The 13,418-nt window shown below is 37.8% G+C and overlaps 1 protein-coding gene across 6 annotated transcripts in view; it reads left to right on the top strand.

The window, feature by feature from the left end:
- ADAMTSL3 (ADAMTS like 3) overlaps positions 1–13,418 on the top strand; it is a 190,637-nt gene that overhangs the window by 142,348 nt on the left and 34,871 nt on the right. For all 6 annotated transcript variants that reach the window (XM_026856436.1, XM_026856434.1, XM_026856437.1 and 3 more), the window contains 3 exons: positions 4,202–4,488; positions 11,622–11,751; positions 12,821–13,016. In XM_026856436.1, coding sequence (XP_026712237.1) covers positions 4,202–4,488; positions 11,622–11,751; positions 12,821–13,016 — 613 coding nt within the window. The remainder of the gene's footprint in view (positions 1–4,201; positions 4,489–11,621; positions 11,752–12,820; positions 13,017–13,418) is intronic.

Genomic DNA, 13,418 nt, shown 5'->3' with positions numbered 1-13,418 from the left:
AAAATAAAAAATGACTGCCCTTAAAGTGAGGCCAAGAAAAATGTAGGTCTGACCTTTATAGTTTTTAGTTGTGGAATGTGATGACAGTTGATACCAATCATTATTTTAAACGTTCTTCCCTTGAGCCTTCTTAGTTACAGTGGGATTTGCAGAGAAACTCCAGCAAGGTTTTAGCATCTTTTTTATTAATCGTAAGTTAAAGAAATAGGCACCTCAACTGCCTTTCCCTCTCATGGCTTAGGAAGAAACTAAAATGCTTTCAGAAGCTGTTATATTTTTTCAGCAACCTGAGCTAAAAATTAATCGCTAGATTTGTGGAGCTGCAGTTGCTGGATGTGAAACCTCTCATAAAAGTTGCTGCTCATTGCGCCTGAGTCATTTTCACAGAAATGTCCCCATTGTGCCTTTGGTGATAGAGAATTATACATTTTTTTTCACAGCTGCTTCTCTGAAAATGGGCTGGTGATTTTGTCCAACACATTACACTTGAGGTTGATAAAACCTGGCAGTGCAACTCTGCTCAGAGCAGGCAAGGGTGGTGCTTCAGGGAGGGCTAGGGTGCCAGTGTTGTGGAAGTTCTGCCGCAGTAACCAGCCAGCATTTTAGATGCTTCTGCAAAGTTTTATCCAGGCCCCTTGGCGCCGTAGGGTTGGACTGGAAATATCACAAGAACAGCCTTTTTTTTTTTTTTTTTTTTTTTTTTTCAGGATTTAGGCATTTCCTGCCTTAACTGAAAGCAAGAACTGCAGGCATGAGGAAACTAAAAAAATGTAGAGACACCATGTTTTCCAAGTCTTTATAAAGCTGTAGAAGGCTCACTGAGTTAAGTTTTCAGTTCAGATTTGATTTGGTTGGGTTGGGCTGTTCTGTCCCGGTTTTGTCATCACTTTTTTATCATTTAGGTCACTGCTTTGTTTTCCAGGTCATCCTACGCTATCGTTTTCAGAGTGTGCCAGATGAATGCACATTGCCATTAGTGTTAGAGTGGTAGTAGTGCAGCATGGACATATTCTCCACATCATTTGTACCTGTGCAGATGCTTATAGGAGCATTTGATTTCTACACTGCTCGTGGGAGGAATGACTGTCCAAAAAGTCTGATTGTGAAAAGTTTTGTCTGCTTGGATTTGCATTTTTCCATTATTTTTTTTTTTAGTCAGGAGTCTTATCTACAAACTTAAAGATCTTAGAAAATTTTCAGAGTTACCACTATCCTATCCATTCCAGACTAAATTCCCGCTGATCTGCAAGGTACTGGAATTCAAGTGCTTTGATGCCTCTTAATTTGTTTCAGGGAAGTATTGGGTGCAAAGCATTGCCATTTGTGTGCTGTGAATGCCACTGAGTAAAAAATATATCACTTCTGAGGATGATGGAGTTTGCTTTAAAGATCTGTCACAGGTTTTGATTGTGCTTATGTTAAAAAATAGAAACAAAAAAATAATCTACTTGATCTCAGAATTCAGATACAGTGCCAACCTCTCTCACTATCCAGTCAGTTCCTTGCTCTAATTTTATATTAGCAGTCTCCATTGGTTTCTGCTGAAGGTACTTAGTGTGATTTTAACATGTCATCCTTTGAAAAGTTCTATAACTTATTATTTTAATAGCTAAAATAGTCACATGACTAGTTTAGCCAATGCCAAGATAGAGTAAAAAGTATTTTAGGTGTGGTTTTTTTTTTTTTTTATCTCGCACTTCACTGAAAAATACCAGACACTAATATTCAACAGGAAAACCTCAATTATATTATAGCCTTGCTATAAGTGAAAGAAAAAATGCTTAGAATTTTCCAAATTTCTTTATAAATCAATTGGTTGCCTAATGAAAGGCTTGCCGTGGTTCAAAATTTTATTTATGCAGAATTTCAAATGAACGCATCATACATTATTTTTTGAGTGTTTTAATGCATTCAACTAACAGTATAGAAAACTAACACTAATTTCTGGTATGCTGCTGTCATACTTTTACCAAAAGAAATTATTTGCTTTCAGGTTCTCAGACTGTAAACTGTGGTCAGAACACCAACCAACTCTTTTAAACTATAAATGTCCATCAATTTTATTTTTTAAATTAGGTACATCGCTACAAATGGATTTATATGTGTTTTTTACACAGAAAGGAGAGGAAAGTCATAATTTTGTTAAGCCTATGCAAAAGGGCCTTGATCCAATAAAGCACTTAAGCACAAGTTTAACTCTGAACATATTATAGTCCTATTGACTTCAAAGGACTGCTAATGTGCTTGAAGTTAGGCACATGCTTAAGCATTTTGTTGGATGAGGCTGATTTTGCCTTGGCCACCCTAGGTGGTTTCTATGGCTGTCTTTGGAAAAAATTTAAGATCTTATGTTTCAGGGTTGAGCTGATTTTTATATGCTGGGGTAAGAGAAAACCTTCCTTTGGAGCTTTTCCCACAGATGTTGAGTGAGAATGTGTTATCAACAGCATCTGGACATTGACCCCTACCAGCTGTGCCACTGGGGTTGATGGGCTGCTAGGTTGCACCAGTAGATCATTTACTGAGATTTTATTACTGTAGGACAGAGCCATCCACCGTTTTGATAATACTCTTCCAAGAAAAAAATCAGTCTGGTCATCTACTTTAAAAGTAGTCAGACTTGTGAAGTGATGAGCTCTTGCAGTTTTCCTTGGTTTCAAGAGGAGCTGGGGATACTGTGGTCTTTACTGAAGTCTGTCAGGGACCAGTGAGCTCTAACTAAAATTTTGAGCGTCTGTTCAAGGAAACGGAAGTGACGGGTTTTGATGTCTTTATCTTCATAGTGGCGTTGGAAAGGTATTTCATCAACATCTCCTTAAAGAAAGTTACCTTGGAACCTTTATTGGAAGAGGGAATAGTCTTTCCCACAGGAGACAGTCTCTCTTGGGTCAAGCAGAGCTTGAGTGACTACCCCAAGGACCAAGTTAGAGTATCCTTACAAATTACCACTCATCTGTTCCCCTTTCTTCTATTTGATTCTTCCTTTGTATATACTGGCAAAAAGTTATTAGCTCAAGGTGATAAACTGTCCACAGAATCAACCACACTGTGTTGATACTTTTCTATGCTTACTGTGTATGCAGAGCGTCAATGCTGATTTTTGTCTTGCACAGTTGTTCTTATATTTGTGAGGGCAGCTCTCCTGAAGTAAAGGGAAATCTAATTCTTAATCAAAGGAGAAAAGCTTTGAATCCTAATTTTGATTTTTTTTTTTCCCCCCAAATACTTTTTTAGCGTTCGTCAAATCTATCCTCCTGTATCTCCCATGTGTGTTTTAATCATCAGCTGCATTTTGACATATAACAAAGAGCAACTGCAACCTTTTGAAAAACTGTCCTATGAAGCTCTGGATTTGCCTTATTATAAATTGAACCCTTGAGCCACTCAGGATGACTTTATTAATGAAATTCAGCCCCTTGGCCCTAGTGCCGTTTTGAAAATTACTATCGGATATTAATGTGACCCTTGAAGTCAGAGAATATTATAGACTAAAGCCTCCTTTTGTTCAGTAAATTCATGATCTGTAAAATAAGATTTTACTATAGTTCATCAGGTGCATAAATGCTTTCTAATAAAAATGATGGATTATAGACCGAGCCGGTTAGAGCTCTTTATTGAAGATGAGAGCCTTATTGCAAGATTAAATCTGAACAACAGCCTGCAGTGGTGTGCACTGAAGATAGCTAGATAGGAAAAGTGCTTTTCTTCTGCCTGGTTGCTGATTATTAGTATGACATAAGGTGATGACTTTTCTCAGATTTAAAGAGACTGCAAATATATTTTTGGCATATGCCTAAGTTTAGGTACCTGGAGAGCTATTTTATATTGTATAGATAGGTCTTTATGGAGTTTTTGCTTTTTTTCCACTTGAAGGAATTTGAGAAAAGATTTGGGTGATGTCCTTCCTCCCCTTCCCCCCCACAAAGGGTACAACCTTCCCTGTTCCTCATGATTCTTTCTCCTATTTTCCTACTCTTTTTTTTTTTGTGAATTTTGAGAAACGGTCTGGGGTGGTGGGCAACTGAAAGACTTAAGACACTTGATTCTACATTCCCCTTAAGCATCAAATAGTATAATGTATTGTCTGCTTTGTGTACAAACATACATTTACATGTTTTAGCCGTGTTTTAACTGGGCACATACAGACACAATTACATGAAAAAAAATGACAGATCATCTACTGCGCTGTGATTATTTGCAGGTTTATTCCTGAACCCTGGTCTCCATGCAGTGTCACGTGTGGCAATGGCATACAGGTGCGAGATGTGAAGTGCCGAATTCTTCTTGCATTTACTCAGACCGAGGTTGAACTGCCTGAGGAGGAATGTGAAGATGTAAAGCCACCAACAGAACGAGTGTGTCACCAGGCATCCTGTGACAGTGATCCTGTCCCCTACACACCAGAATTTTCACATGCTGAAGATGGCAGTGTGATTTACGACTGGGAATACATTGGTTTTACTCCTTGTTCAGCCACATGTCTTGGAGGTACCTATATTTATTTCTTAATCTTGAGTTGTAAAAATTTGGCATTATTTAACATTTTTGGGTCTTCTGTTTAGTGTTAACCTAAAATACCGATGTAGGAAAACATACAGCTTCAAGTTTTAACTTCTTTCTAGGTTATCCAAAGAGTATTTCAAACGACTTTGTTTCCTTTATATCCTATGTTGAAACACCAACTTTATTTGGTTAAGTAAGGTGAAAAGAAGTTGTTGGTACAGCAACTTGCTTTAGTCTTGTTGCTGCAGGAGTCTCAGCTGCCAGACAGTTGGTGGCACCAGCATGTTTAATACGTCAGTGATGGGCGTGTCTAGATGACCTTTCTTCTCCTAGGAACCGAGTTAAAACTCCCATGTTACTTCTTCCTTATCCTCCAAAATGCTGCCATTTTCTGTGGTGCAGTAGGGATAAAAAATAATGATTAGGGAGACTTGCTTTTAGTCTGACCAGCATGAAGATCAAACAGGAGTTTGTTTAGGTCTTAGTACAGTATATCACCCATAGGAACTCTGTGCCATATATCTGTCTGCAAGTAGTTAGGCACATTCTTTTTTGGATGTAATCGAATCTCCCCGTCGTCCTAAGTACATGTTACTAGACAAGGTTGCTGGTGTTGCTACTACATACTGTACTTTGGGACTGAACACAAGTGAGTTATGAAGTGTTAAGTGGAGGCAGTGGAATTGTGAACACACCTATATATGACAGGACTGATGACATCAGTGGGAAGTGAAGACAGTTGTACCCATAGAAGAAATTAAAAAAATGTGGAAAAAGGGAGAACAGAAACAATTGGAAGCAGAGAGCCAGTCTAGCGCTCACAGAAAGCAGCCTCCTTTGTACTATTCACCAGTTCAAACCCTGAGGACAGCTGGGGGGATGCCCCAGAATGCTGTCACCAGGATGGTGACTGACAAGTGCTCCTTTATCATTTACTACTGCTGCTTACTGATGGGGTTGGTCTGTAGGAATAGCAGCACACATGATCACAAAATCTGATGCATCCCATTGCCTCGGCTACCTCCAGTCGGCATTATGACTGGTGAGGTAGAAGAGGCTGTAGTCCAGGTACCTATGTATAAAAGTCTGATGGAAGTGACAGATATCGTGACTCTGTTTCTTCATTTTAATGAGGAAATTGTTTGTAGAAATCAGGAAATTGTACTCCAAAGCAGAAGCAAGGCTTTCATTGCTACTAAATTTTGTAGTTCTCTTTTTCATATCGTATCTGGTTTTTGTAATGTACAATCATATCATTGCCATCTTAAATCCACTTTAATACTGCTTTTAGCCAATATCTTTGTCAGAGGTGTTCTAAAACTCTGAAGTTTTTTTTAATTTTGAGGACATCAGCAGACATCTAGGATGAAATAACCTCTAGTCTCTGTCTGCTATTGCACATGTTTGCATTGCCTTCATCTTCACATGAGTTTGTCTGTGAAAAAATGTTCACATAAAAACTTGCACTTGGGAGTGCAAGCTGATGGTAACTTGAGGAACCTGTACTGGAGACAGTAGTTTCATTTGCCAGCATGAAGGAACTTCAAAATGACTGATGAACAGAATCCCATTGTCACCTTAAGTTTGTTCCTGAGGGAGCCGATTGTGAATTCTGTTGTTGACTCCTGTCCCTTTGATGAATTTGTGGGGTTGCCTGAACCACAGCTGTCCTATAGGTGTTCATAGTAATCCAACCATGTGTTTGATACGCAGCAAAAATGATCCGTTTGAAGAAGTTGGAAAGAAAATATCTGTTTGTATTCTTGAGACTTCTGTGGTATCACTGGTACTATGTCTAGACATTTTTCTTATGTGATGCTCCTGGGAAATGTGGGAAGTTGTCAGGATATTTTATCAATGAACAGCTTCCCAAGTCCCAGTGCTGCTGTGCTAGTTAGGTAGCAATGATTTTTTCCTTCTATCAGTTCTGGTCTTCTTGCTGCCTTGGCAAAAGCTTTCAAACAGACCCAAAATTACCTGTCGATAAATAGTTTTAAAGGAACCAGACATCTTTTCTGTTTCCAACTTACTGCAATGTACTAACTAATGATCTCACTGTCTACTATTTTTCCATTGTGTAGTTCAAAGGAGCTGATCCATTTCTGCTAAGTTTTATGTTCAAATCTCATTTCAATTAGATGAACTCTTTCGTTACAAGAAATAAATGTCTGAGTTTGGAATATCCCAGTGTAACGTAAATTATATTAGGTACTTTTTCTCTAGTATGTATGTATCTAGCAGTGGCTATTAAAATAAATTCCTGTGGATTTCTGTATCCTCGGAGCTCCCTACCCCCATTTCTTAGTGCTTGACTCTCTCTGAATGAGGGAAAAGTCTGCAGGGTCTAAGTAGGCTGGAAGCTTTATAGCCACTGTTTGAGCAGGGACTGAATCTCTGTTTCAGTGCTTGTCACTTGCACCTTTTTTTAAAATCCTCATACAGACCAGACTTTTAATTGAAACTCTCTGGTCCCTCTCCAAAGTAGATGTAAAAATGCAGATGGAAACAGTGGGTTTTGAGGTATTCGAATTGCAGAGATAGAACTATCTGCAAGGCATTATCCTTTAATCACCTTTAACACCTAGTCACCTAAACATCACCTTTACTTTCCAGTTCATCATATTGAGCAGGTTCTAGAGCACTGGTAACACGAGTCTCTGGTCATTTTGTGTATTTTCTGCACCAAATCTGTGTGGCTTGTCACACAGCGTATCGAGTGCCAGAAAACTTGCTGCTTTTTAGGACTGCTGTGTTGTGTTATGGCCATTAACATAATTAATACCTCTTTTGTCAGTCTTTCCCTGAGTGAAAATAAAAGTTGTCCAGGCCAGTTTGTCGTGAGGCAGACATCACCTTTAACACCCATAGGAAACTCTGTAACCATCCTGAAAGCTAGAGATCTATTTTGGTTTCAGTGCCTGTAGAAACCCCAAGCTGAAAATAAGCCAACTGTGTGCTCAGGGATCTCAGGATTTGCCCTCTTTTTCCCCAAATGTTTTCTCTTTTCTTCAGGTTGGAAAAAAAACCAAACAACTTTGGCCCTAATGTGAGAGCCCTCAACATAAGTTTAATTTTCATAATATTGTCAGTGAGAATTAACAGTCATTATCAGAATATACAGTACGCCTGAGAATAAATCTTTTTTTTTTTGTAAGCTGTAGTATTTCTTTAGTTTTGTCAAGCATTTCACTACTCTACAATATTTTAAAGGGATGTTTTCCATTTGAAAAAATAACTGAACATCATTTGGGTCCCTGTTTAAAAATACCTTTAATTGGAAGAGGCAGGTTTACGTAGTTCAGTGTAATTATTACTCTTTATATTCCACATGCTTCAAAAATTATGATTCAGGCCCCTGAAAGTCATTACACTGGCTTAAAAATAATGAGATTAATCAATAAATACGTATGAACCTCCTGTTGTTCCTCTATTGTCTGTGGCTTTGGAAGTATTACGGTGCAGTCCAGTTGTGTTTCCAGGCTTTCATCTGGACCATAATGGCTAAAAGTTTACCATTTTATTTATAAGAAACCTGAGATTCTTAGAAAATTAATGGATTCTAGCCAAATTTAAGGCTTCTTAAGAAAAACAATGACCATTCTGAGACTCACATATAAAGGTGAGAGCTTTTGCAATAGTGTTGTAAGCAATTTGATAACTGGTTACTCCTATCGCTAGTTTAATTACCTGCAGACACTGTTTACTTTTTCACAGAAGGGGTATAAATAGGATTTCCAGCTTCAGTAGATAGAGATGCTCAAGCGTTTGTAAGACTTGGCATGTCTTCTGAGTTATTTTCAGCTGATCGTACATGTAGTGCAAGCAGTCACTGAACTGACACTATCTGATAGAAATAAATCTGTCGTTCCTCTTCCAGGTATAAAGAATAGATCCACCCTCTTACCATTTGCACAGCAACTTTCCACCCTCATTTTCTTTGTATTTTAAAAGGCAGAAACAAAAAGTTAGGATTTTTTTCAAGCATACTGATGTTTTAACACAGCATCATGCGCTGTGTATTTCACTGGGTAGAAAAGCTTGTAAAAGAATGTAAATGTATGTGGTTTGAATGCTGGGCTAAAATAGAAAATATTCTATTTCACTGAATAGTAGGATAATTACTACAATAGTGCATCAGATTACTGTAAAAATACTTAATGCTCCCTGCTGCATACATAATGTTTTAGTTAAATTATCTACTGTGTTTATATTATAAGCCAAGAAAGTCATACATATAAAACTTTGCTTGTTTGAATAATAGATTTTTCCGTTTTCCAATCGACATAGAATAAGTAGTTTATCAGTGACTGAACTTCCCAAATAGTGGAAAATTATAGCTTGGGGTGAGAAATATGATTATTTGTCAAGACATTTTGACATTTAAGTTCAAACCAATGGCGTATCAATTAAGTGTAATTTATTGAATAAAGTTCTTGAACTCAGAACCAAGAAACAGGAAAGGGAGTGTGTGGTATGTTTTTAACAACTCTTTAATATCTGTTTTGTACTTACAGCATCAAAACAGGGTTCCATTTTTCTTTCAGTAAGGCCCCTGTGGAGAAGAATCATTACAGCAGTTTGTGGCCTGTAGTTAAGTCAAATGAAAGATACACCACATATCAACATTTTTCTTCTGGTAACACAATTAAAGCTAGGTAGGTCATGCTGCAAGGCAGAAGTGGTTTAATGAACTCCAGGTGGCACGCTGCAGTCAAAAACCATCACCTGGTATGACATGCCTTTTGTTCCTTTGATTGACCACTTTAGTTTTTATAACATGGAGGTTAAAAGTTCCCATGGGATTATTGCCCGCATAGATGGTCTGAAAGGAATCTCATTTCATTCCCCTCCTTTCTGTGAGATATTAAGAAGATATTACTTGTCACAACCCGTTCCAGAGCAACATCACCTCTGAGTATGGTTTTCCCACAGGAACACAGTGGGGTCAGCGAAACTGAAGGTTGGTAGCACACGGTAGATTTTGACCTAAAATAGAGATTATATGATTGCTTGATATGTGCTTGGTTGTTTGTCTGGTAATGTCATTCTGTTTCTGTCAGAAAACAATTTCTAAATCTTTATTTCTCTCCTGTAGACATTCAGATGTTCATTTCCTATGTAAGGGGACAGGGAAGCTGCTCCTGTTAAACACATGGGGGTCAGTTGGACAGAAAATGTTTTGTACCCTTGGTAGTTTGCAAAAAAATAGTAGAGTTCTAGAAAAAAATACTTATTTATTGGTTTATCATCTTTGGGCATTTTGATGTCTGCATTCCAGTCATGGTATCTTATTAAAAGTTTATTCTCAGATTGCCAGTAAAATACTTCTTATTCAGTTCATGTATTCTATATTAATGTAATTATCAATACTTTTGATATATGAGAACTGCATAGGTTGTCAATCACGTTTAAGGTCAGGTCTTCTGTTCTATAAAAATTCATCACTTTGTAGATGTAGTCAAAACATTCATATAACAAGGTCTTTCTGAACTGAAAACAAGTCCCTGAGGGGATCGAGAGGTGTACCAGAAAGCCTGAAAGAAATTGGAATCTACATTATTGTGAAAATTACTGCTGGTCTACTCCTGCTGAAGTGACTGGAATTGTTGGACTGGTTCAAGTGTCGCAAAGAGGGATTGGATTGTGGCCTGTGCTGGCTGTGCTTGACTACATCAGAATTGTTTATAGGGGGAAGGAACAGCTTTGGTTTATGAAAATAATGACAGTGGTCACGAATGAGTTGTAAAGGAGAGAAATACGACCAGTGGCATGGAGATGAAACTTTCAGTGTAGGATATTCCATCGAGCCCACTCAAATCAGAATGACTAATGATCTACAGTGCCAAGAAACCATCGTGCACAGTTGACCCAGAAGGAGGAATAGTTGTAGTAGCCTTTGTGTAACAATAATGGTGATGTTTTGAAGTAACGTCATAGGTGATACGGCGAAGTCATTACTGAAGGTTTCTCATTAAAAATATAACTCTCTTTGAAACCTTAGAAGTCAGTCATAAGAAGAGAAATATAGCCTGCTGCTGAAAACAAGTTTGTATCCTTACAAAATCACTGAAGATAAGTAGAGAGGAAGGAAATTGATTTAAATTCTTTAAACTGTGTCTCTTGAAAAAAGCCATTTTTACCTGGAATATATATAATAGGTATTCTATTATTTCAGTGCTTTATTGTTCTACAGGATTATGATCATTAGCACTGCTTATACAGAACGTCTCAGATAGACAGGATCCCCCGAGTACATCACAAACCATCTTGTCTTTCATGTGCGTGCAAGTGAGCTTTGAAATTGAGCAAGGCTTTCATAGTAAAAAATACGAGATATAAATTTGGGTAATTACGTAGGTTTAAAATAAAAGTAGTTCACAAAATGTGTATTCACTAAAATGACTTGTTCTAAAGCAAACTTGGATTATGTTTCATTTTGACTCATAGAAATTTGAGTATTCGTAATCTTTCACGCTTCAGTAATAAGATCTAGGTAGCAAGAGCTCCAGATCAGAAGGTGCCAAGAATGGTCACGAGTGAGGAAAGCTCTAGGCTGCGTCAGACTCGCCGCCTTCAGCAAAACTATTGCACCTCTTCGCCCCATGAGAAAGGTTCTGAGTTTAGTCCGCCATTCTGCTGACTATAGTTTTGCAAGTTTTCTGCATTTTTCTTACATTTTTTTGCAGATCTTTATCTTCTTGAAGTCAAGGTAAGTGAGGAGGAATCACTTTTACCCTGATTTTGGTAGTGTAACCAGTAGTTAGCTTGGGACCTATAGAACCAGGCTATAGAGACTTGGGACTATAGAACCAGGCAGATGTAGTGTCCAGTGGTGGACAGATAGAGAAGCCTGTTTTCTGCTGTTTTTCAGAGAGGTAGAATGTCAAATCAAGCCTTTTAAATACCCCAGAAGTAAAATGCTAGATATAATTCACAAACATATTTTAAGCATTAAATATATAAACTATTTCTGTGTTCCTTTTGACTTGAGATGTTGCTTTTAAGCCTGCTATCTAATTCAGTGTTTGAAGGTTTTTTTCACTATTATTCAAGAGAAAGCTTTACAAAAATCTCTTCCCTTCTTCAGTGTTTCATGAGAATTTTCCTTTTTAATTCAGGAACACAAGAAGCCATTGCAATGTGTCTGCATGTAGAGACAAAACAAGCCGTCAACGAAACCCTTTGTGACAATTCCAAGAGACCACCACCAATGACTCATATTTGCAATATGAAGCTTTGCCCTCCGAGGTACACTGTAGTAATGAAATGATACTATGGCAAAGAAAGGGTTAACAGCACTTAAATAAACATTGGCTTTCTCAGGGTTCAGATTGCAGGACTGTGGTCTTGCTTTGGGATGAAATTTCACTACTTCTGTCTTTAACAAGGTTTTGGGATTGGGTTTTTTTTTTTTTTTTTTTTTGGTCTTGTTCACTCCTTTTCCATTCTTCACATCTTACTAATAAAATAAGGAACATTTTCTGAAATAAATCTCTTCTGTGTAGATATTTGCCAGAGTTGGAAAATCCGCCTTAATTCTTCTAGTGGTACAAGAAAAATTGTAAGGCAATTTCACAAAAAACAGAATATTTACTTGCTATCTTTCCTGAACGAAAAAAAAAAAGAGAAGAAATTATGATTTAAAGTTATTTTAATTTCATGCTTCTTTAGTAGCCCCACATGGTTCTTATGGCTTCTTATGTTTATTTGGAGATCCTGGGAAAAGAATAAACCCAGTGCAAATCCAAGAAAATTTAGCTAATTTGCTCCCTTGAAAGGGCCATATGTGAATTTTTGACACACGCTTGCCTTATTTACCCACTTTTGATCTCTGATGTCCCTGATCCTTTGCATATTGTTTCTATGTGTTTGCAGAAACTTCCTCTTGCAAAATGTAGGGAAGAAGTTAACAGGAACAGGATGTTTTATAGAAAACATATATACATTTAAAGGAAGTTTTGTAAATGTAAGAAAGGACTATTTATATATTTACATTTATAAATGTAAATGTCAGAAGGTTGCCAACAGGCTGGGTTTTTTTATGAGGAGCATTCTGGAAGTAAATGCTGGAGTTGAAATTTTCTGGAAATGACTCTTTATTACTTCATTGTTAATAACTTCTGCATTTCCTTGTTACCTGGAAGTTTATAAATCTAGTTTATAATTTTGCATTATAGCCAAACCAAAGGGATGTTTTAGCCATCTATCAATATGCCTTCAGTTACTTGTTGCTGAGGTCTGTTTGGGTATGATTGCTCCTTCCCCAGCCCGAGGTGAGTTGCTAAAACGTGACCTTTTGGCTGTGTGGTTGGAACAGGTGGCGAAGTGGCCCCTGGAGACGCTGCTCGGCTACGTGCGGGGTCGGGATACAGACGAGGGACGTGTACTGCCAGCACCCGGGAGGATCTGCTGCTGCTGCTGCTGAAGACTGCAAAGACAAAAAGCCTCATTCTTTACAAGCTTGTAACCAGATTGATTGTCCCCCTCTTTGGCATGTTGAGGAATGGCAACAGGTATGACGGGGTTACAGAAGTGGTTGAAATGTATTCCTCTGGCAGCTTCTCTAGCTGGAATAACGTAGAAGGTAGCTCCTAAACTTTGGCATGTACGTGTTTCTACTGATTTCATTAGAACAACCTCAATCAACATCAAAAATACTACTTTTGACTGCTACACCAATGAATAGTCACAGGATGAGGTGGAAAGTCTTTTTTAAGAATTCCAAAGGCTGGAAACTAGTTATTCTAGATGTCACTTCTCTTACTAAGCTCAGCAAACACATTAACTTGCTTTAGGAGACATTGCTGCTTTTTTTTTTTTTTGTCTCAAGGACAAAGTTTCCTAAACTCCCACCAGATACATTAAATTGATGTGAGACATAGGCAGATCTATGTGTAGGATGGATGTTTTTCTTT

This window comes from Athene cunicularia (genome assembly GCF_003259725.1).
Source record: "Athene cunicularia isolate RWA chromosome 10 unlocalized genomic scaffold, athCun1 chr10_part1, whole genome shotgun sequence".
NCBI lineage: Eukaryota > Metazoa > Chordata > Aves > Strigiformes > Strigidae > Athene > Athene cunicularia.
The sequence above is the reverse complement of the archived record's forward strand: the minus strand, read 5'-3'. Positions and strand labels throughout refer to the sequence as shown.